Source organism: Vulpes vulpes, chromosome X (genome assembly GCF_048418805.1).
Source record: "Vulpes vulpes isolate BD-2025 chromosome X, VulVul3, whole genome shotgun sequence".
NCBI lineage: Eukaryota > Metazoa > Chordata > Mammalia > Carnivora > Canidae > Vulpes > Vulpes vulpes.
This window is the reverse complement of record NC_132796.1, coordinates 15572132-15598790: the sequence shown is the minus strand read 5'-3', so window position 1 is coordinate 15598790 and position 26659 is coordinate 15572132. Positions and strand designations below refer to the sequence as shown.

At 41.4% G+C, this 26659-nt stretch overlaps 1 protein-coding gene and 1 pseudogene across 18 annotated transcripts in view; one reads left to right on the top strand and one right to left on the bottom strand.

Annotated features, from left to right (window-relative positions):
* Positions 1-26659, top strand: part of SH3KBP1 (SH3 domain containing kinase binding protein 1) — a 334655-nt gene that overhangs the window by 192099 nt on the left and 115897 nt on the right. For 9 of the 18 annotated variants that reach the window (XM_025997484.2, XM_025997480.2, XM_025997482.2 and 6 more), the window contains 2 exons: positions 1021-1095; positions 4704-4909. In XM_025997484.2, the coding sequence (XP_025853269.1) occupies positions 1021-1095; positions 4704-4909 (281 nt within the window). Of the gene's footprint in view, positions 1-1020; positions 1096-4703; positions 4910-16779; positions 16926-17373; positions 17481-26659 lie in introns of those variants that run through there. The other 9 variants (XM_025997485.2, XM_025997483.2, XM_072744010.1 and 6 more) reach the window with 3 other exon arrangements.
* On the bottom strand, positions 11190-11546 carry LOC112918999 (large ribosomal subunit protein eL37 pseudogene; annotated as a pseudogene).

Genomic DNA, 26659 nt, shown 5'->3' with positions numbered 1-26659 from the left:
CTTTTCCCTCCCTCAGACCTATTATGAGTGAGCTGCATGACTGGCCTTTAGTTTGATATTTAGCTCATAAGCCATAAGAGAACCTATTTGTTGGGTAATTTAGAGTAATGCATTTAGCAAACCATTTTACCTGCCCATGGTATTCTCTGTATGGTGTGTGTGTGTGTGTACTTGAACCAGAACAGTGTGTATGTATTTCCTGTACTTAAAATTCCAGAGAAATTTGGGCTTTAGCTGTGTGTCCTGTCCTACAGTCTTGATAATCTCTACTGGTAACAACAAAAAAGGGATAATTTGACGTTTGACAGTGGATGAGTCCTATGTCCTCATGCTTGAGTACAGTCTCATGACTGATATGGCAAAAGCTCAATTAAGGTGTTTCAAAAAATAGGGTTTTCTGGTGTCTGCAGCACTAAGCAGAAAACCCCTTATATCCACACGGATGCCACTATTGGTTTCCATCCTCATTGGTGAAGACCCCTTCTAGCTTATTAGTACCTTTCCTTGTTGTGAAAGGTACAAAGAGTAAAATCCTTAAAGAGAATCTGTGCCTTATTTAGAATCTTGGGGTCATGGATATCAGTTTGTGTCATACAGGGCTCTAGGGATAGAAGATAAAAGGTAATGGGCCTCAATCTATATTACACATGGGTCATTAAGGAATCCAGTGACTTGGATTTCCTCTGGTTAATTGAGGTTTTCCTTTTCTTGAGCTAAAATGTGGCAATGGCTTCCAGGTTTAAAGGGGGCATAATCTCCGTGCCAGTCATGGGCAGAGGCAAGCCCCTCTTCCGGATGCTCATTGCCATCGTGGTTGTGTGGGGACTTTGGGCTCATTCTGTAACATTCTTAAATTCTGCCTAATGGTCTCTAATTAATTTGCCAATAAAACTCTTACAGCGGATTCATTGAAGGCAAGTTCAGTTAAAGACTCTCCTTCTTCCTTCTTTTGCCATCATTTGCTCCCCCCTTCCCCTCTCTTGTTTTTCTCTCCCCTTCTCTTCTCTCATTCACTGTCAGGAAAGACTACCTTTGAAGGGACAATTCTGTACCGAGCTGCACCGGGAAAGACGGAGGGCCACAGACGCTATTACAGTGAGTGACCTAAACGGCAGGAGGCAATTGTAAAGTTAACATCCGAGTACTTGTGGTTTTTGACACGGCCGCCGCACTTTCCTGAGCTGCTCATGCTTCTGCCAAGTGTGTGTGTGAATTTCTGATCCAAGGACATGGACTTATTTGCCTGAATAAGTGCTGTCTCCTTGGTGTGTGCTACAGGAGCATTCTCATCACCAGCCCTGGCGCTTTCTTGTTTGCTTTATGCCTCTGCCATGTGTGTAACATGCGTGCATGAGCCATGCGTGCAGAGAAGGGACCAGTAGCATTTGTCATGGCATACGTATTTGTACCAGTATCTCTGGGCCTCTGCGGTGGTGTGAGATGGCTTTCCATGGAAATGTCAACCTCTCGTGGTTACTGCTTTTCCCAAGTGGCTCATTAGAAACCAATAAACCATTTCTTCATTGTGTTGTTCAAAGAAATAAGAATTTGGCATGAAAGTCCATGCCAGAAATGGCGTTCTGCTTTGCTCATTCAGCCAATCACTGCACGACAGACTTCTTTTGGCAGGACCAACGGATAGCCTTTTGTGTTGTGAAATAAAGCTGCCAAAAGTTGAGGGGAAGGACACGAATGAGATTAATGAATGAATTTCGTGAAGCTCTTAGAACAGTTCCTGCCGCTGAATAGCACTATGCACGTGAGTTTTAAATTTAAAATAAACAAAAATGGCTCACAGACCTGAATTGATCCATGCTGGAATATTACGGTAAATTACACAAAAGTGTAATTTATTATGTCATTTGGCCAGCCATATAACAGAAAATTTGAGGCTCTGTTCTTTTTTTTACCTTGAGGGAAAAGCTTCCACCCTGGTGTACATGTACACATATGCGCATACATACCTACATATAGAGAAGTGGCGAAAGAGAAGGTTCAAATGTGAACGCCGGAACCGTGCTTCTCAGACTGTCTGTGGTGAAGTTTATTTTTATTTCTATCCCCCCACGGACGGATACCTGGTCTTGCTGTACACAACTTTACTACGCATGCAGTGTGCCATCTGCACCTCACCACAGGCAACTGACAGATCGGGACTGGTCTGTTCCCTGGTCACCTAGACAAGTCCACTGGCCACACATCTGAAGTCATACCAGTACACACTGCTATAAGTGTTTCCAAATATGCACACTTCCTGTGCAAAGCTTGCTATGTACCAGTAACAAGCCCTTCATGAACTGGCCCTAGCCCACAGACCACACTGTGCTGTCCTACCTGTCGGTGTCACCTGGCATTCTGAGCATGACACGGGGACATTTTCAGGATGGTGTGTATGATGGGCACCAGTAGCTAAAAGATGCAGCACCAAACCAACATGAAAACGTCACCTTTGATTCCCTCCAAAGGGAAGGGATTCGATTTTGAGTTCTTTCACCAACCCAGATACTCAGCTATATAATTTACATTCTTAAAAGTGATAGAAGCAGGCTGCCAGAATGTCTGGAAGAAAAATCTGCCATGTGTTTTCTTCCCAGTCCATGCTTATGTGGTTGAATGACTGTGCCCTCTCTCTCTGTGTAATGTGAAGAGCATTTCTCACAGTGATTAATACAAAGTCATTAAGATGAACCTGGAAGGCAGCAAATCCCTGAAACTAGAAGCTCAGTGAAATCAGAATGGCAGTGGTTGAAAATATTATGGTTCTAACTAACGAGGAATGAAAGAAGACTCCTTCAAATTCCTCTCTTTGAAGAACTAAAACAGCCTTGCCCTAATCCATTTGCCCTGCTGCCTTCTGCTGCTGCTGGTGGTGGTGGTGGTGATGGTGGTGGTGGTGGTGATGGGGAGGGCAGGACGGTAATGGTTTCTTCCCACTAACTCTTTCTTTATTCCACCCTCAAATGGTTCTTTCCAACCCAGAAAAGAGTATACAAGCCATTTATCACATAGAAAGAATCCATACGGCAAAATGAGAACATGTTAAAGGGGAAATGACACAATATTTAGACTCCAAAATTATATCTCCAGCAGGGATAGTTCCAAAAACAATGAACAAATAAACACACGAATGGATAGCTAATCCAGAGGGGTTCTCCATGTTTTGCACACTCAAATCCAGGCCTATAAATTACAGCCGACCCCATTGCTGTAGGCTGCTCCTCATTGCTCTGCCCTCCATTCTTGCTCACAAATGCTGTTCTTTAGCTAATTAAAATGTACACCAGGGATCTTCCTCCTCTCCCCTTCTTTTTTGGCTTATAAATACCATTTTATTGAAAACAGCAGCAGCAACAAACACAGCCATTGTTTTAATGTTAAGGATTTGATTTTGAAACTTGTTAGCAATTTATAATGACCTTTCTATATTTTATCTGTTTTCATTTAACAGTTTCTTCCTGCACTGAGACTACTTTATTTGAATGACTTCGACATTTTATAACATTTTATGTGAGCAATTATTTGGTGTATTATTCTTACGTACTAGGAGGCCACCTTCCCTGTAGAAAGATAACGTACAATTGGCTAATACAGAACAAAATTTGATGTACTTCCATTGAGAGCATCGTTGTCATAAGGGGATATATAGTAAACGTTCAGGAGCTATTCTACACATCTAGAGGCTTTAGAGGCAGATTGAATGGCAAACTAGTATTCCATAAGATATCATTTGAATCCGGCCCTTTGATGGGATGACTGATATACTGACTTTCAAAGTAAGAGTGTACATCTAGAAATTAACTAGAAACAAATAGGCTCTTCCTTTTAGGAACATGATTGTGGGCAGAGCCTGGGGAAAAAAGAATCTGGGAGGTAAGTGTTCATGCTGTCTTGCTGACAACTATTTGGTGACTTCCAACACACACCACAAGAGGTCAAAGGAAGGATGTCATGTTCCCAGTGTTCTTCTTTGGAAAGGGATTCAGCCTTGGGGAAATGATGGCATTGAGGGAGGGAAGAAGAACGGTGGGCTCGGGGAATTCTGGCCTCCGGGAAGGCAGCTTCCTTCCTTTCTTTAACAGACACAGTCATCTTTGCCAGTGAAGGCGTCTCAATGTCAAGTTTGGTTTAATGCTTTCCTAGAGAAACATGTCTGCGTGCATTTATTCCTTGTGAAGCCATCCAAAGAGATTTAATTCTTTGGCAGTCATAATTTTGTGTGGTTTCTTTAATTGCTAATTTGTTTAAATGGCTTTTAGCTTTACAGTTTCCCTTTAGGAAATGTTACTTTCATTGCTAATTGCTAATTGCCATGAGTCATAGAGATTGGAGGTACAGTATGTGGTCCTGACGGGGTGGGGAGGTGAGGACAGAGTGGGAAGGGTTGTCATCGCACAGACTGTGGCAAAACAAATTTGTATTAGAATCAGGCTCTGGCTGAAGAGAGGTGAGATGTCACACAAGAGATCTGCTTTGAAATTAGATTTTTTTGGAGAAGAATTTCAATTCACTTCTGAAAATCAAAGGCTGGGGGTGGGGAGATTGAACAAAACTCAGAGCCACCTGAACGCAACATATTCGACACATGAAATGAAAAGTCCTGTGCCCAGTAACACTTGTAGAGGTGGTTCCTGGCTGGCTGTGAGGTGCTTCACGGCTGTGGCTGATTTCTGAGCTCTTTTTCTCCCCGTCCCCACTCTTGACAGGTTTAAGGGAAACCACAGGCTCCGAGAGTGATGGGGGTGACTCGAGCAGTACCAAATCCGAAGGTGCCAACGGGACAGTCGCAACTGCAGCAATCCAGCCGAAGAAAGTTAAGGGAGTGGGCTTCGGAGATATATTCAAAGACAAACCAATAAAATTAAGACCAAGGTCAATTGAAGTAGAGAATGACTTTCTACCAGTGGAGAAGGTACGTTCGACAGTTTCTGTTTTATTTCAACACCATGTGGAGTACCCAAAAGTCCATCATCGTAGGGCATCTGAGACTTCTTGTGCCTCTTCTGGGGTGTCGGTATCCTCACATGCTGGCTGTTTGCCCTCTCCCCTTTGGGGTTCTCCCTCTGTTTCTGGGAAGGCTCATGCTCCAGTTTACATCTTCTTTTCTTACAGATCTCTCTATGGAATGCATCTCATTATGGCTTTTCAGATGGACCTGGACCATCCCCCCTCCCACCCCAAAAAGCCCCTCATGCCTGGACCCAGCTAAACACATGACCTTGACACCTTTGAGCACAGACTGATCCATCACTTCTCCTTGTCCATTTCTCTAGTGCTTTGTGCCTGGGTGCGTCGATTGGTCCTACAATAGACAAAAGGGGTTATGTATTTTTTTCACTGGCAGTTAGGTGGGAGTGATTTCAGACTGCTGAAAGGAAGTCTCCCACGTGTATATATGATGGAGATGGGCCGTGCTGTGACTCCCTGGGTTTTTCCCATCAGGAAGCTGGTTGTTTTCTTCTACCTCTCTGATTCTGGGTTGCAAGAGGCAGACAGTGTGTTGCTGCTGAGTACGCGGTTGCCACAGCAACACACCCAGAGCCATCGAGCTTGTGGCTGTCAGTGACGTCTAGTGTGGTACACTTCTGAGCACCATGGCTTTGCTTAGGATTTGATAAATACTGTGGAATTTTCCAAATTGTAATAAGCTACACTCGTGCTGTGCTTAAGGAATGTTTGATAATTCGATTTAGCGCTGTAACTTTTGCTTTGATGTTTGTGCCAGTAGGCTCGGGGGATGGGGCATTGGCAGCATCTCTAATGCAGGTTTATCAGTGGCTTTTAAATGTTTTTCATTTTTTGGGTGAGATGAGTTTTTCAAAGTTGCATCATCATCCACTGCTGTACAACTTCCACCCGCCTCTTTCCCTCAGCCCCCAGCAACCTTGCCTGGTGTCATCATACATTAGAAACAGAATCTGGAAAGGAAACTTTGGGACACTTAATACTCTTAGAGATGAAAAAGGCAGAAAGGGCAGAGACTTAGACATGAAACACTGTTCCATTTACATTCTTCTTTCGCTGCAGCTTACCTGAGCCAGCTTTATTTCTTTCAGTAAGTAATATATGATATTTCTCAAGATCTAAGAACTGTCTAGCTGGTATCCCAGCTTGCCAACTCATTTCTCCTTCACATGATCACCTTCAGATTCCTATAAATATTTACGAACGAGCAAGTCCCCATTTTGGGAGGAAACAATGGGTATAGTTTTTCTTCATTTTACTCAACTGGTTGAAATGAACGTGACCATTGACTCAGCAAACAGTTAATTTTTTTGGTTTGTTTTATGATTCTTGGTCTTATTCTTTTCTGTGTAGGACAGTGTGTGTGTGTATGTGTGTGTGTCTGTGTGTGTGACTTTTGTTGCTATGAATATTTGTTTTAACCACAATAGTAAATTGGGTTATTATCAGTAGCCCATAAACTCCTGAGTTTATGCCGCAGCACACTTCTCTGAACCCCGGGGCCATATCCCTGACTGCCAACTTGCACATCTCCACTTGAAGATCTTAAATTCTTACTAGCTTTTCCAACCCTGAACTCATCGTCTTCATCACCTAAAACTGCTCTGCCCATACCCTTCCCCGTCTCAATGAAGGCCGCGGCTCTCCCCCCTCATCCAGATCAGGACTAAAGTCTTGGGTCTGTCCCTGACTTCTTTTCTCACAGCCTGTGTCTGATCCATCAGGTGACTCCATCAGCTTTGCCTCTGTGAATGTCTGTAACCCACCAAAGCTCATCACCTTCACAGTTCCCCTGCTCTCTCGTCATCACTCAGTAATCTCCTTATAGGGCTTCCTGCTTCTCCCCTTCCCCTGTAGTCTAGCCTCAACAGGGAAGCTAGGGCAATCTCTTGAAACCCTAAGTCAGATCACGCCACTCCCCTGCTCACATCCCCAGAGAACCAAAGTGAAAGGCCTCCCCCAGGGCCACAGGCTGCAGTGACTGGCATCCATTACCTCTCAGACTTCTCCTCTTGCTTACTCCTTCCTGGCCCCTTACTTTTCCTTCAACATGCCAAGCACCCTCCTACTTGGAGACCTGTTTCACAGTAGTTTCCTCTGGCTACACACGCTGCTTCTCCTGACCCACTTGGCTGCTTGCCTCTCCCCCCATTACTCTGCTCAGACTTCACCTTTTCAGTGAGCCCTGCCCTGGCCCACTCATTCTAAAACCTACCCTCCTGGCCTACCCTGCCCACTTGTGCTGCATGTTTTGTTTTCCATAGCATGCAACTTATTCTAACATAATATTTATTTCTTTATTGTGTTTATTATTTATTTTACTCACTTATATATGCTATGTGCTTAGAACACTGTGTGGCACATAGTAGGTTAGGTGCTCATTAAGTACAAGATGTATGAATATTATTTAAACTGTGTTAATATAGCATTCTAGAGATCGCAGACTTCTATAACATGAGGGAACTGGGTGGGATAATATAACAGTTACATAGTTGGAAAATATAGTGGTTGTATGGTTGGTTCACTGTGTTATTGTGAAGCAGAGATTTATTGTATTAGTCTTAGTGATATGACATGTTAACATCATCAGAGTAATATATATGTGTGTATGCGTGTGTGTGCATCTTTATTCATGATTTGTTTGCAGAAGGAAACCATGTGCTGCCGGCAATCTTAACCTGCTTCTCATTGTGAAGTCTCTGGGGAAAACGTAAACTTCCCAGCTTGCTTTACTAGCTGTGGACAGATTTTTTATAGCGTATAAGAGGACTCAAAACTATCTCCACCCTCTGTTGTTGGTGCTATGGATAGTTGCATAGATTTATGGATCCATTATATTACTACACAACCAGTCATGAGAGCTGATAAGTGCGATAATGTTTTACTAGTGTACAACCTGGTTCTCGTCACTTTTGAGATGGATTTGTGTCCAGGATTTATGTTTGCGGAATGAAGTTTCCTTCAAGAATTGAATGTGCCGTTTTGATTTTGCAGAAGTATGAATTGGATCCTATGTGACAGCATTTGGTAGATAAGACCCAAGCAGGTCTTCCACTTATGCTGGGTAGTTGGCCTTCTGAGATGACTGGTTTGATAAATTGGATAAAGAAAAAAAGGAATCTGGTAATTTTTAACAACTACAAGCATATTATATTTTCCATTCAAGTTGAGAAGTTTTGAGATTCACTTTTCTCCATTGCTGTGCTTGTTTTCTGTATGCTCTAATCCATAGCACCCTAACCAGAGTGAGTGAACGCTGATAATTATACCAGGACAGGTACTACATAACACCCCCCCACCCCCAACAATAGGGAAATAGTGAGTAGTCTTGCTTCTTAGTTTACTGAACTATAAGGAAGGACCCTGTTTATGAGTCCTTTTATCACTGTGGATGATTTGTTTAGCGCATTGTTTAACTGAAATGTTTACAGATGAAATCATTTGTTGTCTGGGATTTTGCTTCGTAATTCAGAAGATGGAAGACTGAGCAGGGCATAAAGGAAATAAGATTGGTCATGAGTGTATACTAGTTGAAACTGGATGGCGCATACATGGGGGATGAGTTCTCTCTCTCTCTCTCTCTCTCTCTCTCTCTCTATATATATATATATATATATATATATATATATATATATATATAGTAAATTTCCCTTGCTAAAAGGTTAAAGAAAAAAAGAAGAACCTTGGGAAAAAATATAACATTCAAATTAAGCCTAGAAGTAATATGTGTTATATTAAAATAATGGAAAATATAGTGTGTCTACAAATGAACCGAGTTAAATTTCATAAGATTAGAAAGGCATGGTACCATTGTTCTAGCTGATTGACCCTGACAAAATCATTTAATCTCAACTAAGCCATATGTAAAATGGGAATACTCTATATACCTATCCTACCTCTTAGGACTTAAAAAATGTTATATAACAGAAAATACTTTGAAATTATAAATGTAACTCATTTCAACTAGTATTTATTGAATACTCACTATATTTTCAGCACTGGGGACATAGTGGTAAACAAGACCAGGTCACTGCCCTCGGGAGCTGCTGAAAAGTAAACAAGCAATAATAATACAGTGCGGAGAATGCCATAGATTGAGATCAGGTTGAGAACACAGTGCCGAGCTGTGTTCTTGGGCATGGCAGGAAGTGATGAGTTGTGAGGCAGTCTGGAGAAGTAATGTTTAGATTTCCTGTAGGAAGTAATGTTTTTAGGCCTACAGGAAGTGATGTTTAGGTTGAGAACCATGGGGTCCAATAGACATTCATCAAGCCAAGGAGCATAGAGTTATCAAGGTGAGAAGAAAAACATGTATTAATGCCTTGAAGGGAAATTAAAATAGCACAGAGTATGCGTTCGAGGCTTCAGCAGGAAGTGGGGAAAGATGAGAGCAGAGAAGGAGCAGAGCCCAGATCAGGAAGGGCCTGGTGACTTGTTAGGAAGTCTGAACTTGATCTTAAAGACAGTGAGGAGCTATCAATGGGCAGCTGTTTTCAGCAAGAGAGTGATAAGATCAGGTAGGTGGTTTAGAGAAAGTATTCCAATTTACAATGGGAGGAATGGATTACAGAAGACAGGGTGACTGAAATTGAGGAGGGAGGTTAACAGAAACTTATGTTGGCTCTCCTAATAAGCTCTCCTCCAGCCCCTGAAACCTAGGTTCTAAACCAGTTAATGAATAAGGTGAATCAGTGGATGGAGAATCAAAATAATATTTTTGCTCCTTTTTTCAGTATGGATATCCATTTCACCCAGCACTATTTATTGAAAAGGTCATCCTTTCTGCATTGCACAGCCATTATCACCTTTGTCATAATTTAAGTGGCTGTGTATGTGTTAGTCTGTTTCTGGACTCTATTCTGTTGGTCTGTATTTTTCCTTGCACTTATTCTTTTTTTTATAAAAAAGATTTTACTTATCTATTCATGAGAGACACAGAGAGAGAGAGAGGCAGAGACCAGGCAGAGGGAGAAGCAGGCTCCATGCAGGGAGCCCAATGTAGGACTCGATCCCGGGACTCCAGGATCACACCCTGGGTCAAAGGCAGGCGCTAAACCACTGAGCCACCCAGGCGTCCCTCCTGGGCTATTCTTGACCCCTTGTATGTTCATATAAATTTTATATCATCCCCACCACCACCACCAAAAACCAAACAAACAAAAAAACTCTCTTGGGATTTTCACTGAAATTGCATTGACTCTATAGATACTTTTGGAGAGAATTGATACCTTTCCAATCCATGAACATGTTATGTTTCTCTATTTATGTAGATCTTATTTCGTTTTGTGAAAATTCCTCAAAGCTGTACACTTAGGATTTGTGCACCTTTCCCTACCTATGTTATATAGCAATGTTGTTATCGATGAAGGCAAAGTTGAAGGATATAGATGAGTGTGAGAGCCAAATGGGCCTGCTAGCTGATCCTCAGAATTAGACAGACCCACCCACCCAGTCTCAGCAATATTGAACTAAAGCAGACCCATGTGAGATAGAAGGGCCTGTGCCTTGGGGAACAGTAGAGGACAACTTCAAAGAGGAAGAAAGAGTTGAGCTGAACACGCCTAGTTTATTTTTCTGAAATTTACCTGTCAGAGAAGTCATTTCATTCTCCCAGGGAAGGTGAGTAAGGGGGCAGAGAGTTCCAGGAGTGTCCATTTGTGTCCACAAAGTGTCTATTTGGGCTCCCTTTTACATGGCAGGAAATATCAGAAGATAAATAGTTTTTCTAACAAACAGCTTTGAAGTGTTGTCATGGATGGTTTAGGGAAATATTTTGAAGGGAGAATGAAGAAATTTGATAGTATGTGGAAGATAAAGGAGAGGGAGGACTTGAAGATAATGACTTGGGCCACTGGCTTAAGCAGCTGGGTGGTAGTATCATTTCCTTGGTTAGAGACCAGTGAAGAAGAAAGATATTTGAGGAGGAGAGAGGTCATGGATTCAGTCTTAGATCAGCTGTTTTTTTTTTTTCCCCAGCTGGGATTTTTAGGTAATTGTGGGACCATCAAGGGGAGGCATCCAGCAGGCTGTTGGGTAAATAAGTCTGGTGATTGAGAGAGAACTGTAGATTTAGGTTTGGGAGACATCAGCATAGATATTGGGTTGGAAGATTATAAGCAAGAAGGCAACCCAGACAGGACCTTGTTCTCACAAATATGGCTTGATACCTCCTTGCCTCCACCTGTGGACCCATGAAGAAATTTTCCTTTTTTTTTTTTTTTTTTTACTTTTTAAAACCAGAACGTTTATTTTGACTAATCGTTGAAATCCTTAAGATGAACTGGATGCTGCAACAGCTGCCCTCTTGGGCTTAGGTGTCGTTCCTTCACGGAATCCATGCCTGAATCTGCGGTATACAATTTTTAGGTGCCTCATTCGACCGATCCCAGTGGTATTCCGTCTTTTAGCCTTGGCACTCCAGTTATACTTTCTCTTCCGCTTGGCAGGGTAGCCACACTTGCTGCAGGTGGACTTCTGAAGGTGGTAGGCCTTAGAGCCACAGCGGCGGCACAACGTGTGCGTCTTATTGCAACGCTTTCCGAACGATGACGTCCCCTTCGTCATCTTGTTTCCGCGGCAGACCCCAGAAAGCAAGAAATTTTCCTCATCAGGCTGCATCCCTGTAACCCCAGCCTGGCCCTTTTCATAAACTCCTTCCCTTTTAATGAGTCACTCAGATGGTCACTCCGGCCAAACACTTAGGGAAAAGGATGGCAGGTGTTACACATGAGTGGGTAAATTACAGCTACTCAGGAGAATCCCCAGGACCTAACCTGACATTCCTTTATGTAGAATAATCTGGACATTTTGGCACCAGCTCATTCCATGCCCAGACTCTTTATTTATACTGGTTGTTTCCTGGATTCCCTACAAAGAAATTCTCCAAGAAGCTCCTTTCTCATGGTCTTTCTCTCTTAACCGATTGCCATTTGTGACTTCTGATATCTCTCACTTGCAATGATTCTGTTTTCTTTCTACATTTGCTACTGTATCTCACAATCTGACATTTTGTTTGTGACAGTCTCTTTTCAACTCTAATCATCTTGGATCTCATTTGTCACCTAAATTAATGCCTTTATAATATCAACATTGTAGCTTTTACTTGTAACAGAAAGTGAGATTTAAAGTTGTATATAAATGAGCTACTAATCATTTTTTTAATCAGCCAAATTGCAGTAAGAGAAATTTTACTATTTTTGTACATAGGCAATCTTTTTATCCATTTAGTAAAAATTCATCAAGCTGTATACTTAAGTAAAATTAAAACATGTAAACATCTAAAGTGATTATCTTAGTTCCTTAAAAATGAGAGATTTATGTCTCTAATCCTTTGAAGACTAGAAATGAGCTCTGGGGATCTTCAGGAGCTAAAGATACCTTCTTTGACTAAAGAAACACAATTTGGTCAAAACCTCGTTGTGGTTACCCGAGACCTATAGTGTTGGATGTCCCTCATTTTGGTTAAAAGGTAAGATCACGTGACATCTCTTGAGCGGTTGGAAAATCCATGGTTTTTAATAAGTGAATGGTATTAAGATGCCCACTGGTTGCCTGGGTGAATGGTTTGGGATTTTTAGACTTTGTTTTCTGTGTCATCTTTCCCCAAAGTGTCTCTGTTAAATTTTCTTAACTAGGAGAAGTAAGGACAGGGGTATTGGTAGGAAAAGGGAACCAGAAACAGTATTAGGGGGATTACTCTTTGACATGTTAGATGTTGCTTACTGTTCTACATATGCTCGACATATACTTTCTAAAACACTCAGCATAGTAGTATTTTCTAGGAAATGTTTAATTGCAGCCAGATCATCACCAAGGATTGCATTCCCAGAAGGCCTTAAATGTGTGTTTTTAGGAGTATAGTGGTTATTAAGCATGCAGGCCAGATTGCCTGGGTTCACATCCCACCTCTGATTCTTCCTAGGATAGACTACTTAAGCACTCATTGCTTTAGATTCCTCATCTGTAAAATTAGAATACCAACAGGACATGCTCCATATGGCTGTTGCGAGGATTAAGTAACACAAAAAATGGGTAGAAAAGTGGCTGGCATATAATCGTCACTTGATTAACATTCATAGTTATTATTGCTGCCCTTCTGGTTATTAGAACAGAAGGAGTGCCTGTAAATAGCAGTGCAGTTTCCAGGATCATTTCTTTAACTTTTTATTATGGAAAATTTCAAAATCAGGGAAGTAGAATTGAGTTTTGCCATATCTGGACAGCTGTTTGTTTGGCATCACCTCAAATATTAGCCTTTAGAAAGGAAGAAGTGCCATGATTTTGGACCTTGCCATCATATTCATATTTATAACTCCTTGAAACCCATTGTTAAACTGTAGTAGGCCCTCAATAAATATTTGTGAACTTGATCCATGAATATAATGTTTTGTCCTAATCCAATTGAAATTATGAAGGAAGACCCATTCTGTTTGGGGTCTGCTTGTGGTCTGGCCACAGATTCACTCTTTCATTTGTTTATTAATTGGCTCATTCATTCACTAACTGAAGCTTTATTGAACGCCTTTTATGGATCTGCAGTGGCAGCTCTGGAAATTTCTAGATAAATGAACTCAGGAGTGGCAGTCCCTTTGTAAAGGAGTCAGCTAGGTGGCATGTCTGGGTTCTCTATTAGCATGATACATGCATATTTGTTACCTGGCAGGGTATTTATTTGGGGTAAGACGAGTCTGGTGTAGTTAACTGGAATGGAGTTAACACCTCCTCCCCTGCATCATGCCTTGAATCAGCTGTCACATACAGGCCTCTCATTTAGTGCTTCAGATTATGTACGCGTGGGAGAAAAGTGGATATGTATAAAAGCCATTATGATGCAGGGGAAAAGAACTAGCAGATGTACGTCCAAAGCATCAAAGAGAATAGGGGAAGGAGGGATGCCTGAGTGGCTCAGTGGTTGAATGCCTGCCTTTGGCCCAGGGCATGATCCTGAAGACCTAGGATGCAGTCCCACATCGGGTTCCCTGCATGGAGCCTGCTTCTCTCTCTACCTGTATCTCTGCCTCTTTCTCTCTCTGTGTCTCTCATGAATAAATAAATAAAATCTTAAAAAGAGAGAGAGAGAGAGGGAGAATAGGGGAAGGAGCTACTACCTCTCCTGGAGGCCCAGAAAGAAGAGATGGGGTGTCAGGGAGATCTTTTCAAGCAAAGTAATACTTGAGCAAAGTATGAAAAGATAAATGGGCTTTCGTGGTACTGGTAGTGTGTGCATGAATAAAGAGAGAGGATGGTTATGCAGAAGGGCTGGATTTGGCTGGAGTACAGGGGATGTGGTTGTGGTGGTGGAGGAGGAGGTGTAGGGGGTTGGAGGGGAGGTGGGCCCTCTTGCTCCAGCCACTTCACACAAGCTGTACTTCTGGGTGAGCTGGCTAGTTGGTGGAGGAGTTCCGTTGGGGAGTGGCATGATCAGATTGGCACTTTAGAGATAACTGGGGAGGTGCCGAGCAGTGTGGACTGGAGATGGGGAGGAAGTAGCTGGGAGAGTTGCCAGCCCCGGGGCTCCGTGGTTGATGACTAATTGGCCAGGCACCAGGAACTTCTAGTAGCTCTTGGAAAGGGGCAGATGGGCCCACCTCATGCACACTCTTTGAGTTGGGCCGCTGTAGCCTGGGTTGGCAGCAGAACTGACAGAAGAGCCAAGTTTCCTTTCAAAGAAAACTCTTTTGTATATTATGGAAAGCAAAAGGCCAGGACTCAGCTTTCAGCTATCTTTGTTAAGAGATGGGCTAAGGATATAGAGATAATAAATAAATGAAGTAGGGAAGGCATTGTTAAATGCATTTCTGTGCACATGTCCATGAACGTAATCATGTATGTCTCTAAATCACACATATACGTTTATTTATGTATACGTATATGTGCAAGTCCATCCTTTATTCAGAGTTCCTTAGGTTTTACCTGATGTCCTTTCTCTGTTCCAGGATCCCATCTAGGACACCCCATTATATTACATCTCCTTAGGCCCCTCTCTTGGCTATGACATTTTCTCAGATGTGCCATGTTTTTGATAACCATGGCAATTTTGAGAAGTTTTGCAGAATGTCCTTAAATTGGCATTTGTCCGATGTTTTTCTCACACTTAGACTGAAGTGGTGGATTTGGGGCAGGAAGACCTCAGTGGGGAAGTGCCATTCTTATCATGTCCCTATCAAGGGCACATCCTCTCAGCATGACTTCTCACTGTTGATGTTGACTTTGGGCACCCGCCTGAGATTGGATTTATCAGGTTTCTTCACTGTAAAGTTGTTCTGTTTTTTCCCCCTCCTTTTCTAGATTCAACTCTTTAGAAAGAAGTCACCATGTACACCTCACACTTAAGGAGTGGGGAGTTCCACTTACCTCCTTGAGGGAGGAGTATTTTTATATTTCATACCCTCAATTAATGGGAATTCTTCTACACAGGCAGTTTGTCTATTCTCTCCATCCTAATTAGGTTTCAATAAGGTAATTTCTTATCTGCCTTCTAAATTCCAAATGTTAATTCCCTACCTCCTGCACCACCTTGCCATTCGCAGCCTAGTGACATCTCCCACATTTGTATGTGTGTGCGTTTTTTAAAGATTTTATTTATTTATTCATGAGAGACCGAGACATAGGCAGAGGGAGTCAGAGGCTCCATGCGGGGACCCCAGTGTGGGACTCGATCCCAGGACCCCGGGGATCCCGACATGAGCCAAAGGCAGATGCTCAACCACTGAGCCACCCAGGCACCCTCCCATATTTGTTTTCTTGGGTGATATATAAACAGACCTATCAAGCAGATTGAACATTTCTTGAGCTCTCATTCAAAAATCCCCTACACCACAGGCACTTACTAAATGTTGAATAAATGGTTTTTAAATTAGTGCAATTTAAAAAGTAAAAAAAAATTCCCCATAGTTAAGAAGTGAAATGGGTCATCAGAGTGAGTACGCAAGAACTGTGGTAAGGTGAGGGTACTGTTGATGTGGCACCCTGCCTTGTGAAGTTGTCCTGAAATTGTGATAGTGGCTAATAGGGCACTTCCTTTGTACCAGGTACTTTTTTAAGCACTCTGCACATATATTACCTATTTAATCTTCCAGACAACCCTATAGATTGGTTTGGGGCTTTTACCCCCATTTTTTAGATAAGGAAACTGAAGTGAATGGAGGTTAAATAGTTGCTCAAAATCACACGACTGGGAAGTGAGACCCCAGGATTTTGATCTCTGACACTCTAGCTCTAGAGTTTTGAGCTCTTCACCACTGGGCTCTAAAACCATTGAAGGGATGATTGAAATGGTATCTCATTTGGGGCCCAAACAAGATTGCTATTTAAACAGTTTATTCCAATCTGTGAGGATACTACCAATGACATGGCTGGCAAGAGTTCTGCTGAGTTTTCCTAGGTCGAATGTTTCTATAAAGCCGCTGCTGTTTCTTCTTCCTCGTTTTTTTTTCCTTTTTTTTAATGCATAATTTTTGTGTGTTACCACTAATCTCACTTCTTTAAAATACAGGTATTTTTACGATAGATATTTCACATACAAACCATATTCTAGATCTCTGTCACTCCCCGTCAGATTATCTGTTGAAAGACAGTGGGCTTTTTATTTTCTATCTGATGTTTTTAAACTGAAGTGGCCGCTGGGTCCTGCCAAATAAATGCTCCTTCAGTGTGTTCCTTGTCTGAACGGTCACACCTGTGGGTCCCCGAGAGACAGCTTCATTCCTGCAGCAGGCAGGCGAGGGAGGAGGACTTCTCGCAAAGCCACCCAAGCTGTGAATCGGCCTTGGTTTCCTGAAGCGTAAACAAATGCGAGCTTTGTTCTCCCTATTGCTCATTTGGTCCCAAGTATGACTCAGGGTTAGGCTGGGTCCTTCAGGCTCCGTGCCTTTGGCTGTTGGAAGGAAGTGGGAGGGTTCCTGGGTAGTTCTGGGACCTTTTCAAACTGAAGAAAGGAGGCTGACTGCATGATGGGAGAAGAGGTATTTCTTTCTTTGCTTTTAGAGATGTAATAAGTCCCCTTAATCTTGCATCTTGTCTGTGCAGTTTTCTAACAAGCCTTGTAAAGGGTTTGCCCCAGGGGGGTTACAAGAAGTGTCTGCCGGCTGGGATCCCCCTCAGAGGGGGGCTGTGGATATGCTAAGGAAGAACCTATAGCTCTAGCTCGGAGGAGCTTTTCTAAAGTCAAATATTGCACTGAAACTCTTTAGCTGTTTTAATCCTCCCCACCCCCCACCCCTTTGGTCAATTCGGCCATTGATTTTTACAGATGTTTTCAATTTCTCTTGTGTCTTGGGTTTTCATGTGCTCATACTGCAGAGAGTCATTTAGATGGGCAGTTTGCACAAGCAGTAACTGTTACACCATGCCACCGAGATGTTTAGCAATTACAGATGTTTGTGCAGTAAACAAATCCAGCTTGCTCTTCAGGTTAACTCAGGGGAGAAGAATATGTCCACGCAGAGTGAGCCAGCTACGGGGCATTTAACTCTTGGGAGGCATGGACATTTGGAGTTTTCCTGGTGAATGGAGAAGCTGTGAGTAGTGACTTCTGGGTGGGTGCTGGGGAACTGTTTTTTATAGAGGTAAAGATATTTGACTAATTTTGTAGGACTGAGCATTTCTATTCATTTGCTCATATATGCAGCAAAAGAAAGACACTAAATTATCTGACTTTCTAAAAGTTTGCTAGTGACAGGGGGTCTTTTTTCTCTTGGTGAGTTGTTCATATTTGTCTACCTAAAAGCAGAAGTCTGTCATTTTCCAAACACAGAATAAAATTCCCTAAATAAACCACAGGGTAAGTGAGGCTCACAATGCGTCATGTGTCTTCCATATTCCTGTCTCTTGTTGAAAAAAACATTTAAAGGGGAGAATTGATGAGATCTATAAAATATGTCTCTCTGTGGCTTTTTTTGTGGGCTTTAACCTATAATGTTTTCAGAATTACACGAAAAGGAAGGGAGCATAACAAAAGGGAACACACTATTTTAACACATTACTTTAGGAGAACTTGAAAAGTTTTCTAACGGCATCTGTTGCTTGTCTAGAAGTATGTGAGTACAGGCAGCATCTAGCTAAAATAAAAAATATACTCATCTGTGATGGATTGAGAGAATTTTCTTGTTGAAAGCTATCTTAAAAAAAAAAGAAAGCTATCTTAAATTTGCTGCTGCTGCTAATAATAATAATTATTATTATTATTGCCAGATATCATTGTTCTGAGTTCTAAAAAGTAGAAATGAAAATTAGATATCTATATGTAAAATTCAGCTGGTGACTCTTTGAGAAAGTGCAAGCATGTTGATTGTAAGGTGTGACCTATGGAAAAGGCTCAGCCATAGCCCTGGGCTCTCACAGGAGAGCCTCTGGCTCCCTCAGGCTAAGGCCTGGAGATGGCACAGGCAAGGTAGCCCCTGGGACCCTTAAAGGGTTCTTGACTTCCAAACTACTAATTTGCATTAGCGACACCCCCCCCCCAAACCCTTTGCTTATTCATTTCTCAAAATGGAAATAGCCCTGTTACTTCTCTGCTTACAAGAGTTCTTTGCAATAATTATTATAATAATAAAAATGCAAAGTTAAAGAATATGAATACACTGCCCTGAATCCTATTACCTAGGAACAACCATTATACATATATCCTTCCAGAATTTGATTAGAACAGGAATGTCCATGCAGTATGCCCGTCACTCTTCATACGATAATGAGGTCATAGAAAATGTTACCTGTTTTTAGAACTTAACATATTATGGGCCCCCCTTTTTTCCAGGCAAATACATGGTCATCCTTGTACAGGCATACCACCATTTATTGAACCGATCCTCATGTAATAACTATTTACATTGCTTCCACATTTTTCATTTTAAAAACAGCGTTCTTGTATATGCATCATTATACCTGCCCTGATTATTTTTTTCAGGCTGAGTTTTTTTTTTTAAGATTTTATTCATTTATTCATGAGAGACACAGAGAGGCGGAGACACAGGCAGAGGGAGAAGCAGGCTCTGTGCAAGGATCCCTATGTGGGACTCCAGGATCACGCCCTGGGCTAAAGGCAGGCGCTAAACCGCTGAGCCACCCAGGGATCCCCTCAGGCTGAGTTTTTAAGAGAGGAATTAACAGGTTAAAGGCTGACTTAATTCTGGTTGGTTTTGTTTATAATGAAACTAACCCAAGTAAATGGTGAAAAATTCCAACAGAACAAAAGTAAGACTTTCTCAGTCTCTTGCACCTGGCTTTAAAACTTCTCGGTGACTTCTCAGTGAAAATCCCCATAAAAGCTTTCTATGTACTCCTATAGAAATGTAGAGTGTTTTTATTACAGTAAAATATATACAACACCATTTTATCCATTATTAGGTGTACGGTTCAGTGGCATTAAATATGTTCATATTAATGTACAACCATCATCACCATTCATTTCCAGAACCCAGAACTTTTTCCTCTTCCTACAGTGAAACTCTGTAAACTCTGTAATCCATTAAACACTAACTTCTCATTCTCCCCTCCTCCTAGCAGCCCTTCAACTTTCTGTCTCTATCAATTTGATTCTGCTGGGTACCTCTTATAAGTGGAGTCATAAAATATTTATCCTTTTGTGTCAGGCTTATTTTACCTAGTGTAATGTCTTCAGGGTTCATCTATGTCGTAGCAGGTATCAGAATTTCCTTCCTTTTTAAGGCTGAATAATATTGCACTGTATAGCTATATCACAATTTGTTTATTCATTCCTCCATTGATAGTCATTTAGGTTGTTTCTACCTTTTGGCTACCATGAATAATGAGCCCTGGCCTACTGATACCTATGTGAGTCCTTCCTCTCAATTCTTTTGGGTATATCCCAGAAGTAGAATTACTGGATCATATGTAATTCTACTTTTAATTTTTTGTGAAACTGCCACGCTGTTTTCCACAACAGCTGCACCATTTTGCATTCCTACCAGTAATGCACGAGAATTCCAATTTCTCCACATCCTTGCCAGCACTCGTCATTCTGTTTGTTTGTTCTATAATAGCCATCCTAATGGGTGTGAAGTGGTAGCTCTTTGCCGTTAGAATTGGTGTTTAATTAATGTATGTTCTTGTTGCCTAAGGGGAAAGGAAACTATTCTTCTCATCTTAGAACAATGAGTTGAGGAACAGGTCTTCAGTCTGAGAAGCCACATGAAAGAGCAGATCAGTTGCACTATTCCCAGAGATCGAAGATGGCTTGAGGGAAGGACCGAGCCCCCTGTTCCTCAACCCCTGAAGAAAAGATGAGCAGGGAGCCCAAGTGGTTGCTTGCTTTCAGGGGTTTAATGGTGACCAGGACTGCTGCTTCTGAAGGTTTACTGAGAGTGGATTCAAAATAGTCCTTCTGATAAAAGCTGAATTTCTTTTTTGTGCTATTGTTAATTATAAATGATAGTACCTCATTTATCCTACATGGTAGGGAAAGCCAGTTTTATGATTGATTTTTTTCTCTCCTCACCTTCTGCTCTGGAATTCCTTGGGGATAGGAAATGAAAGTCCTTCCTTTCGCACATTTGCTGGCTCATTCATTTGACTCCATTGATATTCTTCAGTGGGGTGAACTGAAGTATCTACAAGTATTTCATGTGGCTCTCTTTTGTTCTTTACTTATATTCATAACTATTTCAGGGCAGCCCTGGTGGCTCAGTGTAAACCGCCTTCAGCCCAGGGCGTGATCCTGGGGTCCCAGGATCGAGTCCCACATCGGGCTCCCTGCATGGAGCCTGCTTCTCCCTCTGCCTCTCTGCCTCTCTCTCTCAGGAATAAATAAATAAAATCTTTAAAAAACAAAACAAAACTATTTCATAGTGTTTATAATCCTGAAGTTTGCAGATGCTTTTCAATCCTGAAAGTCAAGATTTTAAAAATTTCTGTGTGCCCATTAAAAAGATCCTGCATATGTACCTAACTTGTCTTTTTCTCGCTGATATTCTTACTACCTGTAAAATGATAGTCTAGACAACTGAATTTCAGTGGGATGGATTAAGCTGAGTGCTCTATAAAAACTGGCATCTTTTTAAAAAGATTTTATTTATTTGAAGGAGAGTGTGCAAGTGTATGAGGGGGAGAGGGTGGGAAGAATCTCAGGCAGACTCCGAACCCAGCGTGGAGCCTGGGCTCATCCCCTGGCTCTGAAATCAACAGCTGAGTCCAAACCAAGAGTCAGGTACTGGACCGACTGATCCATTCAGATGCCTCAAAACTGGCAACTTTTTTTATTTTTATTTTTATTTTTAAGATTTTATTTATTTATTTAAGAGAGAGAAGGAGAGAGAGAGAGAGCATGAGCAGAGGGGAGGGGAGGGGCAGAGGGAGAGGGAGAAGTAGACCCCACTGAGCAGGGAGTCTGACATGGGGCTCGATCCCAGGACTCTGGGATTACGGCCTGAGCAGAAAGCAGATGCTTAACTGACTGAGCTACCCAGGCACCTCAAAACTGGCAACTTTAAAACAAGTTGCCCAGCTTACTTTGCACAATGGTGTGTCTTTTCTTCCATTTAAAGAATTTAGATCACAGGGATTGTTTTGTGCTTTTCAGTGGCATCAGAGGCCATTTAAACAGAATGAGATGATAGCCTTATTCTCAATGCAGGCTTTTAGTGGTGAGGCCAGATCCCAAATAGATGTGTGCCCATAAATGCTCTTGAAGCAAATGGAAGCATAAGCACAATAACCCCTACTTACACCTCTGTTAGAGCTTTCTCTCTCTCTCAACCTGAGCTATAAAATGAACAGTTGACAAATTAAGAGTACGCAGGAATTGCCTTAAAAGCCGCTTCTTCATCAAAAGGCCATTGTTAAGCCATTTCATAGATAGCCTGTGACTCAGAAGTCTCACCTCAATTAAACTTATGCTTGAACTTTGAGGAATAGAAGAGGTAATGTTTGGACAACTAAAGGCAGATATTTGGGGTCTCTATCATTTAGAAGCTGTATTTCTGTTTTGCTCATTTAAGATGAGGAAGTTAGAAGTGGTAAAGATGAATTTACTGCCTCATTTTCTTTTTTCTTCTTTCACTTGCTAAGCATTTTCACCCACCAGCGATTTTAATATGTTTTGCTCCATTTGTTTTGGTAGCATCTGTTCAGTCTGTTCTTTTTGTTTTGATTTCTTAGTTGGGTTTTTCATTTTCTCTTTCTACCAGAAGCAGTTTTTCTGAAAGTTCTTGAGTACCTTTTCTAGACTATTAAGAAAGTTGATACGAGAAGTAATGATGTACAGTATCAAGACGTTTGATCCTGGAGTAGTCCCAACTTGCCCTCCTGGTACAGTGCTAGTACTGTCTGATTGCTGCACCGAGAGAGCTGCCCACATTACGTGTCCTGAGTGTCTAATTACAGATAGAGTTCTTTTGCTTCAAACCCCAGTATCCCCTCCACATTCAGGCATTGCTAGAAACAGAGAAAGTTGGCTGGTTCATAATTTAGAATCCTACTTTTTCCAGTGACAGGAATACAGCTATTGTTGTTTTTTGATTTGGAAGAGGCTGAAATATTACAAAGCTGGCAATTCTGTGCCTGCACATATAAGTAATCTGACTAAGTGATGCAGGTCACACTGTCTCTTTTGCAGTCTGGAGGTGAGCAGGATGTAATAGACGGGCGAACTGACCATGCTTCCCAGTAAGGGTTATAGGATCTCTGATAATTTGGTGTAATTTTTGTATTTACTGCCCAAGAGTTCGAACAATGCCAGGTTTTTCGACTAGATCCTTCAGTCATAGGTCACTAGTTAGGAGAGCGGAAAATCGTCTGAATATAAGATGAAAAGAAGTCTTGAAAAAATTAGTGAGGCCAAAAGAGATAGAGCCAGGTCAGGGGAGGGATCACAGCAGTTTCCAAGTAATAAGAAATTGTTTTATGGGGCCATAGAGCAGTATGCTTGTGTGTAGCCCAATCCTGACTTTAGTCTAGAAAGTCTGTCTGAAATGAAGATTCAAATGTGGCCTGATTGTCTTCTCATGAAATTCAATGACTAGAAAGAGACTGGGGTATCCAGAGAGGCAGTGACCGAAGGCCGTGAAATGGTCAAGCAATTGAAAGTCAGGTGCTGTGGCAGTGGTCATCATCACAAAGAGAGGCTAAATGGAGTTTTGGAAGGAAGTGAAGGCTTACATGGCGTTTGATGGTTGCTTGTCCTCTGGTCTCCCGATGGCTGAAAGGGGAGCCCCCCTGTAACCTGAGGCATGGTGATCAGGTTAGGAATAAGGAAGATGTGGCCAATACTGAGGCCTGATAGACTCTTCCTTGTCCTATGGCAAGGAGGACGGGGAAATCTTTTCCTGAAAGTCCCTGTAGAAGCGGATAGATAACCATCTGAAACCCATCTCTGAAATAAATCAAGCATGATAACTCAGGAGTTAGGGAATAGGTTAGAAACTCCAGAAGTACGATTCCTGCTCGTTGTCCTCCTTTGCCACCATCTTCCATGAATTTGTACTGTTTTCCCTGTGTGGAGCCTGTAGCGAGACTTTGTGGAAGGTGGCAAGAGAGCTGTAGCTCTCAGGAACTCAGAAGTGGAAAGCACTGAAAAGAACATTATCCATTGTAATAGAAAAAGACAAGGAATTTCTCAAGACCAGAAAATGCATCAGTTGGGATATTTTACTGCACACATTCTCTCCCCCTACCCCTGTGAAACAAATAAAACATACCTTTTTAAAAAATAACATAGAATTATAAAAAGTGCCATTTAAGAAAGCACATGATTAAAATAGGTGATTTCATGTTTTGTTTTTCAAATGAGGGTTTTCTTCCCCTCTATTTAGTGTGGTTTGGTGTCTTTGTGTATGTTACAAAGAAAAGAGAAGAGAATGGGGAAACATTTTAGTACAGGAAAATGAGAACATGCAAAATGAGTAATGAAAGACATACCATTTGTTCATTTGGTGAGCATCTAATTTGCCTAAAACTCATCTCAGGCACCCTAGAATTCCAGCCTTAAGAGAACTCCTTTTTTTACCTGAGATTTGCTACTGAAGAGACTTGTAACTTTGAATGAGTGAATGAATATGCATGATAGCCCAACACAGGCTGAATTGAACTTTTTCTCCAGCAGACCAGAAATCAGGCCACCAAAAGATTCCTCTTAAAAGTACGTTGATTCAACCCATCTACACCCTAACCTCAGTTCCCTTAAAAAAATTAAAAAAGCAGGCGTGATTTTGAAAAATAGCAAAATCAAAGTATGTTCACATTAAGTGGAGACAGTTGTCAAATAGCTGAGAAATGAAAATAACCGTGAAATCTATGTGATTTTAAGATTATGATACACTTAAGTAAGTAGTTCTAAAAGCAGAGGAAAAATGAAACCTCAAAATTTGGGGGGAGGCCTGCTTTTCATCACTTTTTTTTTCATTTGAGGAACTATAATCATTACTTCAGTTTGTGTTTAAAAAAAGTTTTTCAAAAAAAATAAAATAAGATAAAATAAAAAGTTTTTCCTTTTGGAGGACTGGAGAACCACTAGAAAACAGGACAATAAAGCCACAGACTCCGTGCAAATAAATCACACCCTTTCAATCATTACTTCTTCGAATACTGGGAAATGAGGAATCTAGAATTTTTGTCTTTGATCATATGTGAAAAAGTTACAAATTAAACTCCACTTTTTTTCAGTTCCTGTCACACACTGAATAGGAATTCATGGGTTCAATCAGAAGAGCAGGAAATCTATTTTCTTAACTTTGAAAACATGAAAACATGATACAATATCTTGATCCTTTTTTGGAACGGCATTAATTAGAAATGATTTTATATCATCTACACAGTCACTGAGGTTAAGAGCTGATGAATAACTATAAGTAAAGGGTGGTGATAAATGGTAGGCGATGCTCTATATGGGTGGTGTCTTGTGAATTATTGTCATGACTCATTTTACATCTGATGTTCTTAACATCCTTACTAATGACTTGGAAAAGGAAATATAATGACCTACTAATAAAAGCTGCATGTGATTTCTAGTTAGGAGGTATTGCATATCAAATCAGGCCTTATGGAAATAAGTCAGTAATGTAGAGAGGTAGGCCATCCTTTCTAGTTAGTATGTGCTATTTTCTTAAAACTTTATTTTTTCTCGTTGTAAAAATAATAACTGGTTTGTAAAAACACTGGAGAGTAGAAAATAAAAAAAAAGTAAAAAGTGCTGTAATTTAATCACCTTGGGGTGAACTATGTTGACTTTTGTTTTTGTGTTTACTTTCAACCCTTTTGCCATACATTTTTTAAAAAGATTTTATTTATTTATTCATGGGACACACACACACACACACACACACACACGCGCAGAGCGGGTGGGAGGTGGGTGGAGACACAGGGAGAGGGAGAAGCAGGCTCCATGCAGGGAGCCCAATGTGGGACTCGATTCTGGGACTCCAGGATCACGCCCTGGGCCGAAGGCAGGCACTAAACCGCTGAGCCACCCAGGGATCTCCTGCCACACATTTTTAACTGGTTGAGATCATACCACACACATAATTTTTTTTTCATACGCATACTTGCGCATCTTTTCCACTTAGCATTATATAAAATTTCCCATGTTATTACAAACTTAGTGAAACATCTCTTAAAGTGTGTGGAATGTTTAAATGCAAGGCTCTATATACCTCGAGGATCTGGGAGAAATGGAATTTGTTGGTTGCATTGACTCCTGTCAACATTATGTCTAAATCTCCCACATTATAGCTGAAAACACAGCATGTTCTTGAAAACATAAAGCATAAAAATAATGTAGGAAAGCAGTTTGGGCTTGCAGGCTGTGTAGTGGTAGGCATTCCACAAAGGTTTGTTGAATTTGATGTACTACCTATACGGTCTGAACAGAATTCCCGTCGTCTCATCCTTGCTGATACTGAAAGAAGCCTTTAAGAGCAGCCTTCGGCAAGAGCCCTGGCTGCTTCCAGGTAGTGAACTGTGAATTCAGCTTTTCACATCTAAGTGTCTCAGTAATTTCTACTAGTAGCTTTAGAAATCTGTACCACATGAGCTTATGGTTTCATTTGGTCCATGTTTCTTAACTGCCTTGGGAGGAGTATCTGTTTGGCCTAACCATTTAGGATTTCTTCATCCATTGTTGAATGGATGCCAAGCTTTGTAAAAGATGGCTCGGAGTGATTTTCTCTGGTGGTGTGTTTGCTCCTGAGTATCAAAATTCCCAATAAAAGGCTTTCTGTTCTCTGACAACAGGCCATTTTTCCCAGACACACGCCTTGTTGTTTTTCCATCGTTAACAGTAGATAACAGTTTGGATGCAGCCAGAAGCAGTTGGCATGGGCCTGTATTTGAGGGGCTTCTGGAACAGTCTTCCGGCCACTCACTGTAGGGTGCCACCTTAACCGAAGCTTTATTGACCTGAAAGCTCTGTGGGTTGTCGGCTTTGGCCTCAGTTGTTTCTCCCATTTTCTTTGTTCTGTCTGTTTTTCCTCCCAGGCAATGACTATATGGTGATTGCTGTTGCTTTTCTTCCTTGCTCATTTGTCAGAATTATAGCTTTGCTCCAAGCTCGTCTCTGCCACGTGACTGTCTTGTAAAAGTCGCTTCATGCTCTCCATTCCCCAAGCAAAGGAATGGGCCAGTTAACCTATTGTTTTAAAAAGCTGCTGTAATCGAAACAGTCATTCTTTGTAACTAGATTCATAAAGAGCATTATGATGATTGATTTTTTTATTCAGTAAAATTCAATAATAGCAATAATAGCTAAGCA